This window comes from Mastacembelus armatus, chromosome 9 (genome assembly GCF_900324485.2).
Source record: "Mastacembelus armatus chromosome 9, fMasArm1.2, whole genome shotgun sequence".
Lineage (NCBI taxonomy): Eukaryota > Metazoa > Chordata > Actinopteri > Synbranchiformes > Mastacembelidae > Mastacembelus > Mastacembelus armatus.
In genome coordinates this window covers 8,050,185-8,073,936 of record NC_046641.1, presented here as the reverse complement: position 1 = coordinate 8,073,936, position 23,752 = coordinate 8,050,185, and the positions used below count along the sequence as shown (strand labels likewise).

The window sequence follows — 23,752 nt, the reverse complement described above, 5'->3', positions numbered from 1 at the left end:
TTTATCAATGTAACTGAAAAGGAGAATAATAAGATGGATAATAATTTAAGTGACTTGGGATTCAGTTTTCTAAAATTCCTTCCGACATGCCCCAACAAAATAAAGAAAACTTTCAAATGAGATCTTGGATCAAGCAGTTTCTTTGCTTGACCTGCAGGTCTATGAATGTGTGGTTTACAAAGAGGCTTTCATGCATCTGTGGAGATGCATAATTTCAGCTTAATCCAGAGCAGGAGATGAATGTCTGTAATTTTAGACCAATCCAAGAAACTAATAGTTATTGAGGTACAGTATATCACTTAATGCTCCGATGTCAACCCATCATCCTATAATGTCTTTAGAACAATTTCTGTTTTAAAATGTATGTCAGTCCATTCAATAGTTTCTAAAATACATCAATCCCGATCAAAGTGGTCGACCAACTGGCAGCCCTGGAGCCATGCTGCTAGCGTCAAAGACTAACTGAAGTCAAGAAATACATTAAAAGCTGAAAAATTGATGCTAGCACAAAAGAATGATGACAGACAAGGTAGGCACAAAACAGATAAACCATCAGTCAGGCGGTTAGTTTTATGACCCTCCAAAGCAGGACTGTCAGCCAGGCAGGTAGCTGGACCGACAGAGATGCAGCAGGCGATCAGTCAGCTAACAGAAACAGACAGTGATACAAAAAGGCAGAAGGACCTGAGATCCTGTCTCAGTGCAGAGTGCTGCTTTCTCCTTCTCCAAGTTCAGCCCTTAGGCATGGCCCGGTCTGTTTCTCCTGCTCCCTTCCTCCCTCTTCACCACCATATGGACAGACCAGCCTACATCCAGTATATCTCATTAAGCACAACCACTTTGTTATTTTTTTTTTCATCGAGGTTCAACAGACGATGTACATATTTGGTCAAGTCTAAAGTAATTTCTCTGCTATCTCTGTGGCTTGGGAGAAGAGAGAAGAGTTGGCAGTAAAGGGTAATCCTTCTTAATGGAGTCCCCAGCCCTCTGATGGATTGAAGTCCATGCAGCGCGCAGATCACATAAGGACACATTTTATTGCTCTGACAAAAAGGGATGAACTCTTTATTGTGTTTTGAAGCGCTACAGTAACTACCCCCCCTTTTAATTCAGCCCCCTCCCTGTCTGTCTTTCACTGTCTCTTCTTTTCTTTATCTCTTTCTTCTGTCTGCCGGTCTTCAAGTGTGTTTCATTCTGACCAGTCTGGGATTTTATCACGCTTGCTTTGGTCATTACATCACAATTACGGAGATGTTGGTACAGGAGAAATAAGAGATAAAAAAAAAAGAGGAGTAGAGTGGAAAAAAGCGACAGATGAAATGTAGGTCAGTGGAGATGTGCTTGGGGCAGTTTCTCTCTCTGTTTCTCTCTGTGTCTCTCTCTCCCTGGGCCATAGCTAAAGAGGCTAAAAGAGTCTGGGAGTGAAAGTGCCTCTCACCCACACCTGCCTCTCTCCTACCTCACATGGACCGACCGAAGCTGCAGCAGTGTTAACTCTTAGAAAATCACTTTAATGACAGACGCTGAACACTGGGGGTGACGTTAACGGTGTGTGACACGAGTGGCTCCTTTCAGCACTGACTGACTCCTGCACATTCATGACAACATCACCTTTTGTTATTATTTCCCTAAAGCACAGCACCAGTGGTCACCTGGAGCCGCCTGAGTCAAAGAGGATCTCTTGGGGTTTCCTTTAGACTCACTCAGTCAGGGGTTTACTCCTGCGATACATCTGGTATGCTGTGGCTATAAATGTGTTGTGGTCATAAAGCAATAACACCATATATAGTCTGGAGCCCCCAGCAGCCCCTGATTGACATTGAAAATTTAACAATTCAGGCAAAAAAAAAGAACATGTCCAAACATTTAGAAAGTAAATACAACTGTAATTTCATAGCTTTGTGAACACATATAGTACTGTAGTATGTATTGAAGGAGAGGACTCCACCCTGAAAGCCATCCTGAGGACACTTTAGGAAACACGTCATCTCCTTCTCTTTTTTCCGTAATATAAGGTCTATTAACCTATATATGGCAATTATTTATATATTCTTGTTTTAAATACATATTTTATGTAATAATCATAGTGTTGGTCACTGTATTGTAAGTTGAAGATCACTGTGAGATAATCAGTTGTTGTGGACATAAAGTAACACAACATATTTACTTAAATTAACAAAACCTCTATTCAGTTTATGTTTGACAAGAACTGAACCATTTGTGTGGTTCTAAATGCTGAATTACAGCAGACCAAATGAATGACATTTTTAAATATATTTGACTTTTCTCAGAGACAATGTGGTGCTCAGTGGTCCCTCTGAACCTGCCCAGTCATACTTTAGCTCCAGGTTTGTCATGATAAAGTCAGTTTGTGTCAATTTAAAGTCTGTGGACGGATTTTATTTTTCTGCATCTTTTTAAAATTGTGCTAATGTATGAAGCAAGCAAACAAGCAACCTTTGCACACTAAAAAACATGATATTTTTCAAACTGATAAAATTGAGCCCTGCGACAGACTGGTGACCTGTCCAGGGTGTACCCCTGCCCTTCCACCCGAGAGAGAGCTGGGATAGGCTCCAGCAGATCCCCGTGACCCTGAACCAGGAAAAAGCGGGTATAGAAAATGGATGGATGGATGGATAAAATTGAAATAGGGCAAAGATGAATAAATAAGTTACCCTTAATAATGGAGAAACAGTTTAATTTGCACAGGGGTAACTAAATGTGGAAAGTTACATTAAAAACTTTGCTTTGACTGTAGCGGCAGAGTGCGCTCAGACTGTGTGTGTGCAACCTCCGGGCTGGAGGCTGAGCAGGAGAGAGTGGGAGGAGCGGAAAGTGCTTCAGTCCAATCCGGGCCGCCGGGTAAAGCCTGTCCTATACGCTCTTCCCTCCCTCAGCCCGCAGAAAAGAGTGAAACCCTCCCTTAGAGGTGAGAGCGCAGATGTCATGAGAAAAGCGACCATACGACCAGAGCGCAACGACCGACGCACCTACCGAACTCAGACCGCCTGTCTGCGCCCCGGTCTGGGATGCTTTTAGCGCAGAGACGCCTCCATTCAGGGCAGCCAGTGGACGTCGACGCAGTTCATCCACACTCTTTTTGTTGTTGTTATTTTTAACCGAGGATCTTTCCCAACGCAACCCCCTGATCCCTTTTAAATGTTTATGTTTGTTTCTACATGACTGCTGCTTTGGGAAGCGAGCCTCAGCACCAGCTCCAGGAACGCAAACACCATGCGAGGTAAGACCATCCCACTGCTCCAAACACCGACGCACTTTCCCCACGTTTCATTCCGCTAAACACACACACACACACACACACACACACACACACAGAGACACACACACGCACGCACACACACACACACACACACAGACACACGCACACACACACACACGCACGGCAGGCTTTAGTCTAGATGTGGCCTTGAAAGTTTACTCTGAGTTTTTAGCGGCAGAGCTGTTTTATCACTTTTTCGCAGTAGAACTGAGGGTGTGGTGAGATTTGTGCGGTCTCAGCAGCCACCTCACACCATGCAGAAAAGTTGATTTGCCTCACTTTGCGTCTCTGTGTTGTGTGTTCAGTCTGAGTGTGTGTTTTTGTGTACTACAGTCCTACAGTTTTGCAAATTCATGCGTAAAGTCGTTGGAGTCTATGGCCGCAAATTAAAAGAAGCGCATGAAATTTGATTAAAGCTCTAATAATTTGAGCTCCAAAGGTTAAAGCTGTGGCTGTGCTTGCACCGGACTAGAGCAGACGATGTGCGGAAGGACAAATATTTCTGGTGATAAACTTTGTTAAATCTTTTAAGGATAGGCTACTTTTCACGCGCTCCACTAACCCATTTCCGTAAGGCTGTGTACCGCGCCGAGGATGCTGAAATTCAACGTCAATGTCGTCCTGTGCACACGCATAAGCGCGCGCACGCACACTCATGTTAACACATATCTTTCCACTTTCACTAAGCATTTTAAGTTATGTCCAAATTCAGCTTATATTTTTTTAATCTCCAGGCCTATTTGCAGCCCGTTGCTATAAACACCAATGCTATGGGCTATTTAATCTGATCAGCACAGTGGGATTTTTAAAATTAGTTTTATTTACTCTTCTTGATGTTGTGCAATTATCGAGGACACAAAGCTACCACACTCAGCTGGGTTATCATGAATTCTCAATTTATTACTCAGCTTGTTTTTAAATGGCTGAACCATCTCGTGTTTCCTTTTGACCCTTTGTGAATGCTTGAAGACGAATGAAATGGTTGGAGAATCTTGATGCACGTACAGAAAATCTAAACTAAACCAACCTTAAATAAATAAAACACGCTTTTACTAAATTTTAACACTGAGCTGAGGTCATAGTTTTGTAATAAAAATAGTGTGTTCTGACATCAGAGGATAAATGATTGGTCATTACTATTATTGAACTTATCCCATCACCATTGTTGTCCATATGATCAGTTACTACTACTGAACAAGAATAATCATTTAAAGTAAGATCATTTTCTTTACTTATCTAATTTATTTGAAACATGAAGCTAAAGCCATTGATCTATCTATCTATCTATCTATCTATCTATCTATCTATCTATCTATCTATCTATCTATCTATCTATCTATCTATCTATCTATCTCCTGCTGTGCTTTTTGTGTTACAATGTCATATAAAGCTTTCTGCTACCTCAGCTTCAGGCCATCAAACCTTAGGCAAGATAAAAGATGAGAAGGCCACCCCCCCCCCCCCACCGCCACCCCTCTCGCTCTCTTTTTAGCCATGGCAAACTCCTATGTCGTGCACCTTGTACTTTATCCACATTTTAATGGGCCTTGCGACCACTCTCGTGCACAGGAGGCTTTGGGGGTATGTACCGAAAGCTTCTGCTTTCACTTTATAGCCATGGTTGGCAGGAGAGGCCCCTGAAGCATCTCTCTCACCCCTCTTTCTCCATGTTTCTCTCTTTCTCCCTCTCTCTCTCGCTCTCTCTCTCTCTCTCTCTCTCCATCTTCCTCTCTCCCTCTGCACGCCCCAAAGGGTTTTGTCAGATAGAATTAAATCAGTGTGGGCTGTGTGGCCCCCACTCTCAACCTGTGTGTGTGTGTGTGTGTGGAATCTCGCCTGTCCTTACACAGAAATGTGCTCACAACCACAAGGTTATAAAAAATAGAGGCCCCTCATGAGTTGTGGTAATTATCATTTAACAATAGCCACAACTCCTGAAGCCCTGACCGAAGATGATGTCACCCTGCCGCCCGGCCAGGAAACAACAGAGAAATAACATGCAGACAGAAAACATGGAGACAGAAAAATATCATCAGGGCCATTTCTGCGTCTCAGAAAATGGAGCATTGTATTTATTTTTCCGCTATGCCTCGGTGCTGCGTAGGATGTTGTAAACAGGATAATTATTTCTGTATTTTCAAAAGCAACATGACACTGGGAATGACGTAGCCTAACTAGGAAACCCGACAAAAAAAGTTATGTAATAAAATATCATCAGTAAGAGATACATCAAAATTTTGAGTAGTAAAAAGTTTTTGTAATAGTAAAGTTTCATTTTCAAGAACTGGATGAATTAAAAAAAAAACACAAAACCAGATTGATTTCATTTAGTCTTGTAGATTTGATTTGGAGTAATAATTTTTAACAAAGCAGTTAAATGTTATTCAGTCTAAACAAGTCTTGAAATAAGTCTGGGTCAACATCAACATTCTCCATCAAACGTTTCATTTAGTCCTCGTCAGTGTGAACACTGTGCCTCTGCTGAGATCTCTGCTAAACACAACCGAATGGATATACACACTTGGGTCCATATGAACATTTACATACATTTACAAAACCGATTAAACATAAATCAACAGACATGTACTCTGCCTGTCAATAGTTTCCTATTTTCACAGTGATCCTTACATTAGTCCCCATTAGCCTGTGCATGTGTATCTGTATTATTAAGAGCTTTTACATCACATAGATGGTACCTGGGTCAGACAGGTCAAAGAGTTCAGTGATGCAGGACACGACGGGGAGGAGGGGTTCACTGCACCACTTCATCTCCTCTGTTGGCGATATGTGTCAATCACAATCTCCCATTTCTTCACCATGGGAAAAATAGTATGATAGAAACTGGGAGAGTGTGGGAGAGCAAAAAAAAAAAAAAATAGTAAGGTGATATAAGCAGTGTCAAAAGAAGAGGACAGGAATGACTAAAGGCAGCAATCTACAGTGACAACAGCTCATTAGCAATTAATCCAATTTAGACATTATTTATATTACTTGTGTGCACATACAGAACACTGGCAGAAAGCACTGAAAACACACACCCACCCACTCACACACACACAGCTGCAATACTACGCATGACGGCCTCATGCCAATAGAATTAGTCCCATCCTGCTTTGCATCTGAGGCTTGTGCGAGCATCGATTTGTCTGATTCTAAAGCATCACAGAATCAATTTTTAGTTAAAGCCAACGGTAGCAGTCTGTTCAGATAAATCTATGTACCATAACTTAATGTTAAAAGTCTGTAAAATTTATATCTAAATATTTATTAGCTCCCTCTTTTCAATTTGTTTTGCTATTATAATGCTTGTGCCTGTTATGCGTTATAATTTGTGTGAGATTGATCAATGTATTTATAAGATTTTACTTGAACCGTTCTCCAAAATTAGGTATTTAAGAGAAACCACTGGTTTATAACACTCTCTTATGTAGTTGTAAGTACAAGTGTTTATTAATGTACCTGTGAACAACTATGCTTCTTCTTATCTGCACCCAGATCTGCTGATAATAAATGACAACAGAGGAAAAACACTGTTGTAATAATATGAAATGTGTTTTTACGGAATAAATTTGACAAAAACAATTATAAACTTCAAAGTACAAAACCGCAACTACATTATAGTGTGTTAGAAAACATTTATCAAATCCTCATATACTGCTAACGAATGCTAAATCTAAAGGATTAAAATACTTAAAGGTTACTAAAGTATCAGTTTGAGAAACATCAAGTGTTGTCCCACAACATGACTGTAATTCCTAACAAGGAGTGTGTATGAAGTGCCTGTATTTCCACCTAACAACTGACAATGTGTGAACTGACATCCATCATAAGAACTGATGAAGGAGCCTATTTGGAAACCAGCAGCACCAGTCTCAGTCAGAAAGAGCAGTCACTGTTTTCCAGTGTTACCACGAAATCACTTATTGTCCAGAGTCGAGGGCACCTGGAGTGACTCTCTGGTTTGCAGTGTTACCAAGGCTAGTGTGGTCTGTTGTCAAGCTCGGTGTGGTTGATTTTGTTGTTTATTGTGTGGTTGTGCTGACTAATGGCCCGGTGTTATGTAAGAAGAGAGGAGAGATTACCACAAGCCAATGCAGGCCACACTGTTAATCCCTCAACACAGGCCTACTGACTGACTGACTAAGGTACCACCGAGTACATTCAGGACTCACTTCCCACTGTCTGAACACTGTCTTCAGACACCCACACACACCTCCACACTGACAGTAATGGCCTGAAGTTTTTTTTTTTCAAGCCCTATATCCTCAAAACATTCTAACATGCCAAATGTGTGTGTGTGTGGCCTGGATGGCTTTTCCCACTGAGCCACTATCATAACTCGTGTTTGTTTAGCATGTGCTCAGTGTGCACTCCATGTTGGTTTTGTCCCTCCGCTGCAGTCTGGGGGAGTCTAGGCGAACAGTTTCTCTCCTCTCGTTCTTTTTTAATCTTTATACACACAAAACGTGGGCTATACAGCACGGTTTGGTTTGTGTCTCCACTTTATCTTAGCCGGGAGGGATTTCAGCCTGAACCACTCCTAAACTCTAAATCTGCCTTGAAGTCATAGAGTCCTCTGACAGCTCCTTCTGTTTTGTCACTTTTACTCATCCATGAAGGCAGCATGTCTCAGTGGAGGCACAATGATATTCAATATTCACATTTTCCTTCGATTTACATTGAAGTAAAAACCAGAGGAAGAGAGTGACTGTGCTCATTAAATCCAGAAACAGATTAATGTATGAACACAGAAAGCACTGATATCAGTGCAAGAGGAGCTTTCACAGAAAATACGCTCATATGAACAGTAGGAATTCATTTTGCTGTCTCATAATCAATCTGGCTTTGCGCAGAAACATGTAGTGTGTACTGCATGATAGTCCAAAGTCAGAGAGCATGTTCACCTGCACTTGGAAACTCTCGTTCCAGCAGTCACTGTCACACAATTCAGAAAGTCAGAGTAACAGCCACAGCAAACAATGTGAATGAATGAGTGAGATAAGAAAAGAGAGAGGGACTTAAATGTTATATAATAGTGCAACTGTGCATGTGTGTGTCCACTTGAGCAAGAGAGCGTGTGCCTATGTGAAACAATGAGGCATAAGAGAGAAGAGAGTTGCTAAAACACTGAGTTTGCTCGCATTAACAGTGACACACACGATACAAAGCTACAAGCTTTCCTGTGCTTAGACTCTCACACTGTAGCTGCCTACAGCAATGAATAACAGAACTTGTAATAGTGGTATCCAAAGTCCACCATTGCAAACCAACTATTAGACTTTAACACTGAAAGTAGATTAGTCCATATAGTGAGTCTGTGTATAATTTCAAGCTCGACTTTATACATAAGCATATAAATGTAAATACAGTAGATGAAATGCTTCTTTATGTGTTATGAAAACATGTCTCAGGGTAAATAAACCCTTAAAATCCCACTGATTTATCTAAAAATTGCATTGCCATAAAGCTGTGAACCCGGCCTGTCTTTTTTATTTCATTAAGCATGGCCATTCTGAAGATAAATGGTTTTCATTAAGACAGACTGGGCTCCTTGAAAGTACTTTATTGTTGTTACTGTGACTACCTCTGCATAAAAAGCAGCCTGACCATAGTTGAAAGAATACTGCATATGCACATTAGCTATCTGAGATCTAATGTGCTAAATGTCTCCACTCTGTGAAGGTGTTCAGTGCTGGCAGGTGCATAGTGCACACTAGCAACAATAAGCCTATAATATGACTTAGCCTACAGCGGCATCTTTTCTTAATGACAAAGATTAGCCTGTTTTAGTGCTTGTAATCTCATTGAAGAGACTCTTATTAGGTCTATCTTTCTTTCTCTATGCATCTCTCTCTCTCTCTCTCTCTCTCCTTCTGTCTCTTTCTCTCTCTCTCCCTCTCTCTCTTTCTCTCTCTCTCACTGCTACCCCTCTTTAACCTATATGTGTGCATGCTCACAAGTGTGTGTCCTAACACTGATGACAAGAGGTCTCCCGCCATTCACAAAGAGAATATAATTATGAAACCAAGACTGCTGCTGCTGCTGCTGCTGCTTTAGCGCTCTCAACTTTGATTTAATGTTCATAACACATTCTGTTAAATCATGCCACCAGAGAGCAGGAAACAGTGCAGGTGAAGAGCAGAGACGGTTGGGTCGAGCCAGACTGAGCTGTGTGTTAGTCTCTGTGATCAATTTGCTACTGTGAGAGATGCCCCTGGGGCCACTTTAGGGAGAACCTTGTTAGGCTGAGTTAAATTGTTGCCCGAGGCGAGCTATTAGCGGCCATCTCTGGGAGAGGACACACACATACACTCACACACATGTGTGCTTTCACACTCACTCAAACAGACATGAAATGAAATGCACAGATCCATTTAAACCTTTTTAAAACACATAAAGTCGAACTCCTTCATATATTCATGTGCACTCTCAATCACATGGCCTGTTTCATTCAGAGAGGTGCAAAAAGGTGGGGAAACAATCTTTACTTAAGCAATTATAAAATGTGATGTTACATAAATATACTTATTTAAACGTAACACCAGAGTGTAAATAAACAGAGTGTAAATGTTCGGTTTATCGTTTTAGCTTACTAATAGACTTGCATGCTTTGGGAAATATCTGCCAGGAACATAAGATGTAGATGTTTATTTAAGTAGAATAAAAAATCTACTTAAATCATTAAAAGTAAACTTAATTCACAATTTCTCTTTGAGAGAGCATATATTATATATATTATAATGTACTGTTTTATTTGGTAATTATTATTAAAGTGTTGCTTTGTATGGAAAGTTAATCTGCAAAGTAACTGGAAACTACAGTTGTCAAAAAATGTACTCAAAAGTACAGTATTTTTTTCCAAACTATAAATATTCAAGTTTCCCATGATTGTACTTAAATAAATACACTTACTGTAGGTACTTTCCTCTCCAACTAACAACTTCACTCTTCTTGCACACACTGTACAGTCTATTAGAGCCTCTGCAGAACATGTGCCTAAGCAATTTCAACAGCATCCAATTAGATTTCCTGGGAAACAGCTTTGATAGCATAGCATTTGATAGCAGGTGTGATTAATTCATTCACACAGCCACTCTTTCCATCCATTTCTCAATCATTTAATTCTCTTAGCGATTCACACTAAGTGCTGCATTCCCCATTACGGCTTCATAGTTCACTCAACCTCACTTATATTGCTGTTCAGTTTGCCAGAGTTTATGTATGACCACTATCACAGCAGATAGTCTTACACCTTATGTAAGAAGTGAGAGTAATTTTCTGTCTGTGTCTCCATGGATGACCCTCTCTTTCTATTTCCCTCTCCACACTGGGATAGCCACCTCTCCCTTCCCCCTCAGAGACACACACACACTCTCTCGCTCTCTCTCACACACACACACACACACACTGTCATCTACAATTAGGCTCAAGAGAAACACCATAGGAGGAGGAGCAGTGAGGTTCAGGGAGGACGAGGAGAAGCTGACAAAACGTTACAGCTAGAAGTGCTGTGTGCGTCTGTGTTTTCTTGTGTGTCGCCTCACTGTGTGTGCATTCTCATGGCTGATTCCAGGATGCTAATGACCAGATGCAGACCTCTCACACTTGGACTTGTTCCTTCCACTCCAATGCACTCCCTCAGTCCTTAAGGAAAGGTCAAAGGCCATCAGTTTTCTATGGGTCACCTAGGGGGTAGGAGTGTGAGCGTACGCCTGTGACTGTGTACAGTGACCATGAGAGGCAGATGGGCAGACTTTATGTTTGTGTGTGTGCATGTGTGTGTGTTCAGGCAGGGGTTGGGTTTGCTCTGTGGATTTTTTCCCACGCCTACTTCTCCTCTTATCCATCTGAGGACACATGATGCACTGGGTGGGAGACTATGTATGTGTGTGTGTGTGTGTGTGTGTGTTAATGGTAGAACTCATACTGTAAAGTCTGCTTTTTGAAAAGTAGTCTGCAGTAATGTATGCATTGAAGCATGTCTGAATGTGTGCCCCAGTCTGTGTCTGCAAGCATGTGTGTGTGTGTGCATGTGAATCGATGCACTGGATGACAGCCAGTGGCCCCCTTCTGTTCACTCACCATGGCGTCCAATCACGCCGCTGCACACGATTCTATGAGCAAACTGCAGCTGATCCCAGACCTGCTATCTGAGCAATTACCCAGAATGCTTTGGGGCCACATGGCAAGCTGGACAAGCTTATGCCCTCTGACATACAGCATGGGGGGGAGGGTGAGAGCGACTATTTTTCTGACTGTTAGTACATGTATGTGTGTGTGTGTGTGTGTGGCGGGGGGGGGGGGGGGGGGGGTGATTGTAGACTGATGGGAAACACAGAGGTTGGGGGGGTAGGAACATGTATGCTCATTCAGCAACAGTGTGACTACATTGCTGAGTGGACAAAGACATGCTTGAAGGATGAAGCTGGGAGAAGAAGCTGGGGGATGAAGCTTAAGAAATGTTTCACGTCAGTGTGTCAGGTCATGTTTATCAACCAGATCAGACCTACATGCTTGAGGCAGGGATGATAATTGCTGCTATCAACTTTACCGGTGCTGTTTAGGGTTCATCATTTTCTGAACTGACTGGGATCTTTAAGGTGACATGGTCAGCAACTTAAACCCTGAGGTCAGCAAGGCTCCAATGACAGCAGCTCTCGGAGTCACAAAAAGACGTGAAGAGGACTTATAGTAAGGAAGTATTAAAAGTGAGTGAAATGCACTTTTTTAAATTAATTTCCTTAAGGAAAACAGAGAACACCACTCTTCAATATGTTTAGAAGATGTTTAAGAGAGTTAAAACTGACAGGAAAGAGAGAAAAGTATGGCAGCACATAGCCGTCCGTTACCGAAACCATATGCAGTGGCAGTGTTTCGTTGATTTTAATGGGCCAGTATGATGTGAAAACATGACAGGAGACACAGGGGAGATAACACAAGCAGAACTGCTATAAGCTATTCCCAGCTGTGTGTGTTAATCCACTCAGCGATCACGCCACCAAGTTTTCTCTGTTTTTCATCATTGACGAAAAAAAAAAAAAAAAAAACGCCTGTTCCTCTCCAAGCTCTCTGAGACAAGGAAGACAGAGTTATGCCGAGCGATGGAAATAGATCATGAAATACAGAAACTGAAATGATTTCCCAGTCACACAGCCACTTACAGAGAAAAGGAATGCTCAGAAACAAGTCAAACAAAAAAAAAAGTCAAACAGATGGAAGTGGAGTGGATGGCAAACAGTGATAGCATAATTCACAGTATATAGACATCTAAGACCAGCTCCAGAGTTGTTCAGATTTAACAAGAAGGGGTGAGGGGTAAAGTGCTGATCTCCTTCATTTTCCCAAAAGATATCTAGTTAACTGGGAAGAAGCTATGTATATTTTTAATGAAGAGGAGATACCACCCACATCCATCCCCAACAAATCAACCCCTGGGACTACAGCAGGAGTCGTGTCTGCATATCTGAAGTGCCTTATATTGGCAAAAGTTATGGTAGAAAGTGATTTCAACTGTTCCATGTGCTATGATACTACAGCACTAACATCTAGTATATACCACTATGTCACTGATACATGACATTGTGTGTGTGTGTGTGTGTTGCTTTGGATATGTTTCTGTTGTAGACCCTCTCCGCAGGCTGAATGAATGAAACATGCATGTCCAGTCTGCCCCTTGTGTGAGTCTGGTAACCCACACACACACACACATACACACACACACAGAAAGCAAACATGTATAGCAGCACCTAGTGGCCTTATTTTGCTGTTACATTATTAGTATATGGAAAATGTATGGAGAGAGCCATATCATGTAATAATTCTCTATGTATGTAGTGTTACACTGTGTGTGAGAAACTTCTGTGCTTTAATAAAAAGTTTTGCTAATATATTAGTGCTAGGCTGCTTCTTTCTTTTTTTTTTTTTGCAGTGTGATGTAGATAATTAGGACTCTATTTAGAGAAAGGGCCCGCCCAGGAAATACACAGGAGATCCTTTCTTCATTAAAAATCAATTATTCTAACACACGTGCCAGTGCGATACAGCCCTCACGGCCACACACATACACGTGTGCAAATGCTCAGTAGAGAAGTCCACACTACAACAACCATCTCTGCTGTCTTCTCTCTGACATCCATCTCTAGATATTTCTCTCTGTCTGTCTTTTTCTCTCTCAAGAGATTGTGCAGGCCTGATCCTCCTCTTAGCTGAGGAATCGCCAGCGTTGCAGTCCCACTCTTACATAATAACCTCAGGATAACACTCGTGCCCCTGTTGGCTGAGGATACTGCCAGTCACTCAGTTTGGACTGGGTCAACTCAGGTTGGAAAGATGTCCCACCCACCTTTGTAAAAAAATCTATATATATAGCTCCAAAACAACAGAAACCTGGATTTTTTACCACTAGTTTTGTTTGATGCCTTTTAGGAGTTCTACTCGATTTAAGGAATCAACTTCTACTGCTTCATTCAAGATGTAGGTTGGCATCTGGCATTCCAACTTTGCGAAACAATAATAACACAGCCTGTACATAACAATACATCAAAATGTCTAATCCACCACTTCAGACAAAGTAAAAGAAGGTAGCATGTGCGTATTGTCGATTGGTTGTAGAGGTGGGAGTCCTTTAGTAAACAATGCACAATGCTGCTGAGTGAGGGCGGCGGGATGAACTGTGTGTTGGCTGCACACATCGATGACATCACTTCCTTTAAGAGTGTGACAGCTTAGCACATCATCGCTATGACAGTCAGACGAGTGCAACGAGTGGGTGGTCACCCTGGCAACAGCAAAGCTGTCATGACCATCTCCCTATATTATACCTGACAGTCCCCGCTGGCAATGAGCACAACACACACACACTCGACAATGCACACACCCACACGCATATTCACAAACACCTTGTCGAACACACACAGATGTACACATACTTTATCTTTCCATGTGTCTTTTTTATAAGGGAAACACTCACTCAAACCTTCTCTGAAATACACACTAAAACAATGCACATGCCCACACGCCCCCTGCTCCCCTGGGCATAATTATATGAAACACAGACAAGTACAATTTCCAGTGGTGTAAAAAGAAATACACTGAAGATACAGTATACTGTAATCACTGGAGAGAAGCAGTAAACACACATCCTTTAGGGGAGGAAATTGTAAAACGCTTTTTCTGAATATCAACAGAACTATGCATATCCACATTGCAACAGATGTGGGCTGAACACATTCAACTAGTTCATACCTATAGAGACTCACATCCTGTTTCAAAAACTTAATCGTCATATGAGGAAAAGTTTGTGATAAATATTAGCAACAGCAAAAAGTAAGAGGGCTGTGAAGAATGAAGAAGATCTGGCTCATGCACTGTTGTCCTGTTTTCTGTTTCCTGCTCACATTTGGTCTGTTGATAGCAGCCATGTCCCGGACGTGACTGACCTGTTTTAAGGACTATAAATAGCGTGTTACAGGCCATATTCATTGATAGCTCTCTGTATGTGTCGTCCCAGACCAGTGCTCTGCTCTGACCCAGTTTGGAACCAGTTGGCCAGGAACTGGAAATGGGTCACATCTTGAGCCGCACCAGAATTCACAGCATGAGCTATGCTACCTGAATCACATGGTTAAACACCATGTTATCCTGTCTTTAAGTCATTTAATCACAGCCTGAATACTGTAGATACTGTGACACAATGATCTGTTACTGGGTTTGAAGTTTGACATGTAAATAAGGGACTAAAGACTCATTCATATCTTGAATTACAACTATAAAGACAACTCTAGTAATTCATAATGCAATAAGCATGAAGGATATGGCATAGTCCAGGGACATGGCCTAGACGTGTGGCTCCCATTGGTCACTAAGGAGAAGACAGGATTGTTAATGAATGAATGAATGAATGAGAGAAAAATCCAATGACTACATGAGCATGTTTGATTGTCCAGGTTCTTTGTTTCCATAAAAGTTTCATCATAATTTCCATATTGTGACTTGTGACTCTTAACCAATGCATCTCTGCAAATGGTCTGCAGCATTGTGAGGATCATTCACATGAATCAGTTGGCATTGACCCACCAGCTCTTAGAGAGTTTAATTATATTTTCCACTGTGAAGCAGCAGTGTATGAGGTGTACTATAGAGTGTACATGAGGCAGCAGTGATTGCTTGTTCCTGCTCTGTTGCTTAGGCAAACAGAACTGTCTCCATTGATCCTCATATGGGATTATCCAATTATATATACTGCACACTCAGTCCCCCACAGAAATATTTTATACACATATGTTTACAATATATACCTGCACATCGTATATATATACACAAACACCTTGCATACAATCACTCAGGCTACACTCAGACATGCATATGAGAACACACACACACAGTTCCCCAGTTGCGACTCCAGTTGCACAATACATGATTAATATTGCTCTTAAGGAGAATCCATTAGGCAAGTTCCCACAAATATGGAATATAAAACTTTTCTGTTTGGTTTTTTGACTCTCAGAAAGTTCAGAAACCTTATTCTGAATTTCCTCCAGGTGGGACTATGCAAAGAGATTATAAGTGAATGGCTACTTCAAGCTGTGATTAAGCCAATGCATTGCAGAGGAGGGAACCAGCTCGTCAAGAAATAATTTAGGATTAGTTAGGCTGTCTAATCTCTTTAAAGAGTGTGTGCCATCTCAGCAGACATACCTGCCTACCTCTACATCCATCTCATATCTCAGGAAATGCAGCTTTCTCTTTTCATATATTATGGATAAGTTCAAAGACACTGGTGACAGGTGCTTTTGTCTGTTACACTGAAATACTTTCTGTTCATACTTTCTGTGCCTATGGTTGTGACTGTACATGGAGCTGCCTATACACAGTGAGTACATTTGAGTACATCTGAAGAGAAGTTATATACAAAAGAGACTGCAGGACCCAGTGTGTGTGTGTGTGCGAGTGTGAGAAAGCAAGTGTGGTTCTTCAGTGATGTAATCAGTTTTTATTATGAGCAACCTTGCAAACCGGCAGGGGTCCCTCCTTCATGTGTAACACAATGAAGCCACATACACAGTTAATGCTGTCCTGTCATTTATGTGTGTACGAATGTGTGTGTGTGCACGTATGCAGTCATCAACATCCCAGTCATTAGAAAAACTTGCTGAAGAACATCCAGAATGTCCAGATGTCACCGTGCCCTTGTGAAGTGGAGCTCACACAAATCTCCACAACCAGGTTTTCTAACCTCAAATTAGACCACCAGCTGAGAGCTGAAAAATCTGGAAGTGAGGGGACTGACTCACTCAGGTGTTCTCAGAAGTAAGAAATAATGTGTTTTGTAACACACAACCTGTCTGGTGTCTGTCTTTGCTTGCAGCCCAAATCGAAGTTATACCATGCAAAATCTGCGGAGACAAATCATCAGGCATCCACTACGGAGTCATTACATGTGAGGGGTGTAAGGTGAGATTTAATTCATTGTTTTACAAAAAAAAAAAAAGCTTAAAATCATTCATGGTGTTCTACGGATACCTGTAACTCTGTATTCATGGTCTTTGTTGTCATGTGATCAGGGTTTCTTCAGACGGAGTCAGCAAAACAATGCATCCTACTCCTGCCCCCGCCAGAGGAACTGCCTCATTGACAGAACAAACCGCAACCGCTGCCAACACTGCCGCCTGCAGAAATGTCTCGCCCTAGGAATGTCCAGAGATGGTAGAGTATAGTCCTGTGCTCTAGATATTTAGATCTAAATACAGCAATGAAGCTATGCACTCTTGTATCTCATATGTGGTTGTTTTTACTTTATTACTACAGTTCTGAAAAAATATAATATTTTAAATATTTTTCTTACTGCTACCTGAGGAGCTGACACAGAATGGCATGTTGTTAAATTTTGTCTCTTTTGTCTATCTTTGTGTACAGCGGTAAAGTTCGGTCGTATGTCCAAGAAGCAACGTGACAGCCTGTATGCAGAGGTCCAGAAGCACCAGGCACGACTGCAGGAGCAGCGGCAGCAGCAGACAGGTGAAGCAGAAGCTCTGGCACGTGTTTACTCATCCAGCCTAACCAACGGACTGTCCACCCTTAACCATGAGATTGGCGGCACCTATGCCAACGGTCATGTCATTGAGCTGCCCAAAGGTGTCCATGGTAATGGAGGCGGAGTCCCAGGGGGATACTATGGGATGGATTCAACCCAGCCATCGCCAGACCAGTCAGGTTTGGACATGTCAGGCATGAAGCACATTAAACAGGAGCCTGTGTACGATCTGACGCCTGTACCCAACCTGTTCAGCTACGGAGGCTACCAGGACAGTCAGCTGGGACCCAGTAATGTCAGCATGGGAGAGCTGGGTAAAAACTGCATGATACTTTGTCCTGTTTGTAAGAGAGACATGGGAGAGTGGGTCATTATTTAAAATCTATAACTATCCACATGAGAAATTAACGATTAAACACAAAGTAGTTCTGGTAGAGAGCTTGAGTCAGAGTGCTAATCTGAGAGCAGAACAGGAGATCAGACAGGCTTATATAGCCAGATGACAAGGTGTCACTTTACTGTATGTACAGCTCAGCTCAGCTGTTACGTTTTTTAAAAAAGGAACCACTAAAAATCGCAGAAGTGGTGGCACTGAAAAAGCATTATGTGTCTTCTCATAAATTTTCATCATATGTGGATCATAGGCCCAACAATATGACGTGCACAATACATCTCTGCCATACACATAACATACTGTATCAAACGTTATATGGAAAGGTATAAGTGGATAAGCAAACAATTCCCTCTTCTAGACCGCATTGCCCAGAATATCATCAAGTCCCACTTGGAGACATGTCAGTACACAACAGAGGAGCTGCAGCAGCTAGCCTGGCAGACACACTCCTATGAAGAGGTCAAGATGTACCAGAGCAAGGTGAGGTTTTATGTTATGTGTCCTGTCTATGTCTAGATTTTATTTTATCTGTGTTCTTTTTGTTTTTTTATTATTATAAGATACTAGAGGTGTAAGGCACTTTATTAAATGTTACCTTGTACATCTAGTAAGTATTGTGTTCAAAAGTTTAGTAAACCTTCACTGGGTGTGTTTGGTTTCAGCCCCGGGATGTGCTCTGGCAGCAGTGTGCCATCCAGATCACCCATGCAATCCAGTATGTGGTGGAATTTGCCAAGCGCATCTCAGGGTTCATGGAATTGTGCCAGAACGACCAGATCCTCCTGCTCAAGTCTGGTGAGTCAACTGGACTGACACTGTTGCGTCAGGTCAGGGATATGTCTTATCCAGTTAGAGACCAGAAAATGTTGGTTATGGGTAAAAAAGCTCAGTCAGACTTTCTTTGTCCCTGGTTCTTGCAGGCTGTTTGGAGGTAGTCTTAGTGCGGATGTGCAGGGCGTTCAACCCTCTCAACAACACTGTGCTCTTTGAAGGGAAATACGGAGGCATGCAGATGTTCAAAGCTCTAGGTAAGACACTGCAACCATTGCTACTTTCATTTAGACCACGTCAAAGATAAATCAGGGAATAGATCAAGTTCAAATTAAAACAGATACAGAAAATGAAATGACTAACATTAAACCATTATCTTCTCTGTGTGGTATTTTTCTCACCAGCTCAGACAACACATAGCCAGAACATGTGTAATGTTTCTTTCTTGTCTGCCCTTGTCCGTCCTCTTCTCTGTGTTTCTCCACAAGGTTGTGATGACTTAGTGAGCGCCGTGTTTGACTTTGCAAAGAGTTTGTGTTCTCTGCAGCTGACAGAGGAGGAGATCGCTCTGTTCTCGGCAGCTGTACTCATTTCCACAGGTCAGTGCACATTACCTAATATTATTATAACACAGGAAGCAACCTGCATGGGCTTTAGTGCTTTCACTAAATCAAAGCATTTAAACTGAGCACAAAAATAGCAGTTACTCAGTTTACACATGTATGTATCAAGCAGCATAATAACAGGGACTATATGAAAATCAACACATTGTAGGTCATTGTGCAGCCGCAAAACCAGAGCAACTTTCTGACAGCTCTCCAGTTATTGTGTGTTTACTTTGAGAAATGTTTTCTTCTCAGATCGGCCGTGGCTAATGGAGCCTCGGAAAGTCCAGAAGCTTCAGGAAAAGATATACTTTGCTCTGCAGCACATTATGCAGAAGAACCACATGGATGAAGATGCACTGGCCAAGGTAGGCCAAGCCTTTGCACTGAGATAAGTCATACCACAAAAGCCCTTGAGGTCTGAAGTACATGAACCCTTAGTATAATGGAAAAGACTAATCAAACATAGACACTAGATCCTCTGGCCTCAAGGAAAGGTGGAGCAGGGTGAAAAAACAAAATCCAAGAAGCTCAATCTGACGTTGTCCCTGATTGTAGTTTTTCACTCTAATTTTCCTTGTCCTTGACTCTCTCACTTTCCTCTCTGGCAGCTGATCAGCCGAATCCCAACGCTGTCAGCCCTGTGCACGCTCCATACCGAGGAGCTCCAGGCCTTCCAGCAGCTCCACCCAGAAACAGTCAACGTCCTCTTCCCTCCGCTCTACAAAGAACTCTTCAACCCTGACCCCAACTCTGCTATGGCCATGCCCAAGTGACTGCCTGTGGTCCCACTACAACAAATGGCATTAGTGGATGACCAAGAAAATAAGACCACAGCTACGTCTGACGAGACAGCAGCAGCAGCTTTGTCATCACCATGGCAACCACATATTCCTGAGCTCCACGAGCCCTGTTTCAGGCGAAGGGGTGAGGACTCATCTGGCAGAAACTTACAGTTACCACCAACAATACTAGGAATGTCCAGCACTTATCCCATCCTGTTCACCGATACAGTCTGAAGAATGTATATATAAATGAAACGCGCCCCGAGCCACAACCTGAACTGAAGTGAATGACCAGAAATGTACAGACTTTAAAACATCTAGGAACAATTTTAAGGTGTCAATCTTTTAAAAAAAATGGGTAAGTTAATTTGTTTCAACTTTGAAAAAAATCTTTTTTGTTTGATTTTTTTCTCATGAAGGAATTGTGAGGATGAAGAAGCTGGATAGGGGAGGGATTTAGAGAAGCTATTGTAGATATTCTTCTAGTGCAGAGCGGATTCCAGTATTACTTCTTGTTCTGTTAAAATAAGTTAGTCCTAATTTAAGTATACAGCAGTCCAATGTGGCTGGCTATACCTTGTCTATGTGTTTTTATTTTATTTGATAGCTTCTTGTGTACAGAATTTGTAAAGTTGAGACTTTAAAAGAATATTGGGTAAAAACCAGGAGTTGATTCGGGTTTGCTGATATACCGAAGCCTTGTCTGGATTTTGTTCATATGTAAAGCAGGCACTGCATCCTTCTGACAAAACTTATAGAAATGTAAAGAGAGCATATGAAGGATTTAAAAAGAAAATAATGGCTACTACTTTTCAAAGTGAAGATATGTACATAAATATTCTATTTTACAAGAAAAAGAATCTGGCAGATTTGCCATCCTATCAATCTTTTTTTTTTTTTTTTTTCTGGCTGCAATAATTACGTCCAATAAAAGCTGGAATGCTTTCGAACAATCAACCAGAAACAACAAATCAGAAACTAGGACCTCACCATAAACCCCACCTCTTCCCTAAATACACTCACCTTTAATTTTCTAAAAACCTGTATGAGTGCCATATGCCCTCACCCATTCAATCACTATTTGCACAATCTAGTCCATGGATTTCAATCACTCTGGGCTGTGACAATGAAAGGCCCCTTTTTTTAAAGAGCAATAATTTTCACACTGCCTTTCTGATCTTTCTTTCTCCTGTCCTTCAGCTGTTTAAAACAGGGTAGCAATTTTAACTAGAATGCACTATTTGACTCTTAATCACTAATTATGTTCATCGATCATCTCCACAGATGTTTTTAATGTGACACATGGTGATCTGGGGTCAGGACATATGACAAACTGTGTGAAGAACTGCAGATTATCCACCAGTGATCTCTAATACCATTCAAAGCTGCAATACTACATCAACAATTTATACAGAAATCTGTGATAGACAATCACTTTTTGATTTTTCTAGTTCAATCCATATTTGCTCTGCACTTACAGATTTAATTTTTGCTGTTCTATATTAATGTTATGTTGATTGGCATTTGGCCACTGTGTAGAGTCACACTGGTTTTAGTGCATTGTAATCTTCTGTCTGTTGTAGTGAAGGCGCAATATGAAAAATCACTGAGGATACATGTGTTTTAGGGGTTTGTGCAGTTCTGCATTTAAGCACTAGATGCTATTTACGCATTACTTTTATAAAGATATCTAAGATGAGCTATGAAAATAAACCAGTTATTATCCAAAATAAATTACCCTCTACGCAATATTAGCACTAAATTATCAGGTGATGGTACTTTTAGAGTTTGTTAGCTAAGTACTTGTTTTGCTTAAATTTGCTTAAAGACTTTTAACCTCATATTTAACTACTATGATGGTGAGACTGATCTATGTTACTTATGCACTAAAAGTGGAGAGTTGATGTTAGCAAATATTCATAACACAGTGGCTAAATCTCTAACGCCCTATATGCAGGAACACAGACAGAGAAGTTACTCATTAACACCGTGAACATTTTTTACCCTTCCATGCATTTTCTCCATGTGGTGAACAAAATAATTGGGTACGAGCATCAATGAGTGATCCGCTCACATCCATCTGTTCCATGCTGTCAGTGTTTCATCCACATGTTCCTCCAAAGCCCCAGGATCTTTCCTTCAGTCCCTGACCCAACCTCAGATCAGATGCCAGTGACTCTTTAAGACAATCACTTGCTCATTAAGGCTCGATGCACTACCCAGCATCTCTCAGGGAGCAGCTCTTTTTGTGACTTTGCATTAAAAGAGGGTTTAATATTTTTGCAAATTTACAAAAATTTAATTAGAAAAGAAGAACTTTTTAGGATAAAAATGGCATACACTGCCGCCAATGTATGCCAGCAATGGAATCTGCCCAGACAAGGCTTTTTTGATAAGTGTGTGTCTGTGTGTATGTGTCTGTAGAGCATGAATTCACTGTCCAAATCTGTTTAGAGCCCAGACAGTATAAAAAGCATTGTCATGTAGCACAAGATGAAGAACAAAAAATATATACTGTATGTCTGTGTGCTCTTGTCACCACTGTACACTCATGTTTACTGCTTATTTTGCTGCTTTCGGGACAGTGAGGGAAGTCCACTTAGTAAGCTGTGAATCAAGCGCCATCACAACATCCCTCGGACAGTGAATTCCAACTCTGAATACTGAGTTTTTGTGCGTGATGTTTTTATATTCCCTTGTTAGACTGTGAATCAGAGGGGTGGGATGGGGTTCTGAGAGGTGGTGTGCTGGCAAGTACAAGTGGCATCACAACACTGTAAGTAAGATACTGTAGCAATAAGAACTGGAGGCATTTACTACTGTCATGTTTGCATTGTAAGATTATTTTTTATTTTATTGCTATTTACAATTATTATTGTTCTTCTTATGCCTACTATTCTTCTATTACTATTAGCCTATTGTTGTTCTGTTCTATTTGCATGAAGTTTCATTGCAATGAAACATTTTGGGGCTTATTTGTGTTTTCTCTTCTCATGATATTGTGGGTTTTGTGGGACAGTTTAGTGGCTGGGTGGGTCGTGGGTTTAGGGCAAATTCCACAGCAATTCAGTCAGTTCAAAGAATTTTTTTCACAAGTTGAAAGAACTTTTAAATAAAATGATCTTATTTATACAGAACCAATCTAAAATTTGTTGTTGAATTTGAATGTTTTTTTAAAATAAATTGACCCCTGAATTTGTGAGGAGGTATAAACAGGCAGTGAATGGCCCTTTCTGAACTGGCCTTATTGAACCGGATCAGTGACCCTTTACCTGTAGTGGGAGGGAACAATGTGGGGAGGGTAATTTATTTTGAATGTTATGGAGTAGCTTGTTCAGTGTGAGGGGCTGAACGCATCATGCGCCTTTACAACTCCATCAACACAAGTGACATCACAGAGCGCACAGTATAACTAGTCGTCAAGACAAATTACGTTTCTAAAAAGACTTGTTTGAAATACATTTTCAACACTTAGTGAAATACACTCCTCCCTAAACCTCCTTTCCCTTTCCCGGGAAAACCTGTGTGATGAGTGTGAGAGACTGAGAGAGCGAGGTGATGTTTGCTCTACCAATGCTTTGTACACATGCGTGCAATTGGAGTAGTGCTGAAAATTGTTAATTTATTGTTTAGAATGTCTTTGTGTCCCAGCAAGAGCAAATCAAACAAAATGTAGCAATCTGTAACCGGAGCCTAAAAGGTACTTGGGCTACAGGACCTCTTTTACACAGGACTAACAAAACAATACAGACTAATAACACATTAAAAAAAAAAAAAAAAGATTTTTTGTTTTCAAAGTGCCATAGCTAGTGAGGAGAGCAAGGACTGGAAAAGTGGGGCATAGATGCTTTACTGTATGAGTTTACTTGAGAAACCAATCAA

The 23,752-nt window shown here is 41.2% G+C and overlaps 1 protein-coding gene across 1 annotated transcript; it reads left to right on the top strand.

Annotated features, from left to right (window-relative positions):
• The first annotated feature begins 2,949 nt into the window (after positions 1 to 2,949).
• On the top strand, positions 2,950 to 23,667 carry rorb (RAR-related orphan receptor B). The gene is made up of 10 exons (XM_026320650.1): positions 2,950 to 3,244; positions 16,650 to 16,735; positions 16,846 to 16,987; positions 17,198 to 17,629; positions 18,068 to 18,189; positions 18,372 to 18,504; positions 18,630 to 18,737; positions 18,969 to 19,079; positions 19,341 to 19,453; positions 19,697 to 23,667. Exons 1-10 carry the CDS (start codon positions 3,238 to 3,240, stop codon positions 19,859 to 19,861), a joined length of 1,419 nt encoding a protein of 472 aa, XP_026176435.1. The 5' UTR covers positions 2,950 to 3,237; the 3' UTR covers positions 19,862 to 23,667.
• The last annotated feature ends 85 nt before the right edge of the window (positions 23,668 to 23,752 follow it).

Coding starts and splice junctions, on each gene's coding strand:
- rorb (XM_026320650.1), top strand. Junction 18,190..18,371: donor TCAAGATGTACCAGAGCAAG/GTGAGGTTTTAT, acceptor GTTTGGTTTCAG/CCCCGGGATGTGCTCTGGCA. Junction 19,080..19,340: donor AGCTGTACTCATTTCCACAG/GTCAGTGCACAT, acceptor TTTTCTTCTCAG/ATCGGCCGTGGCTAATGGAG.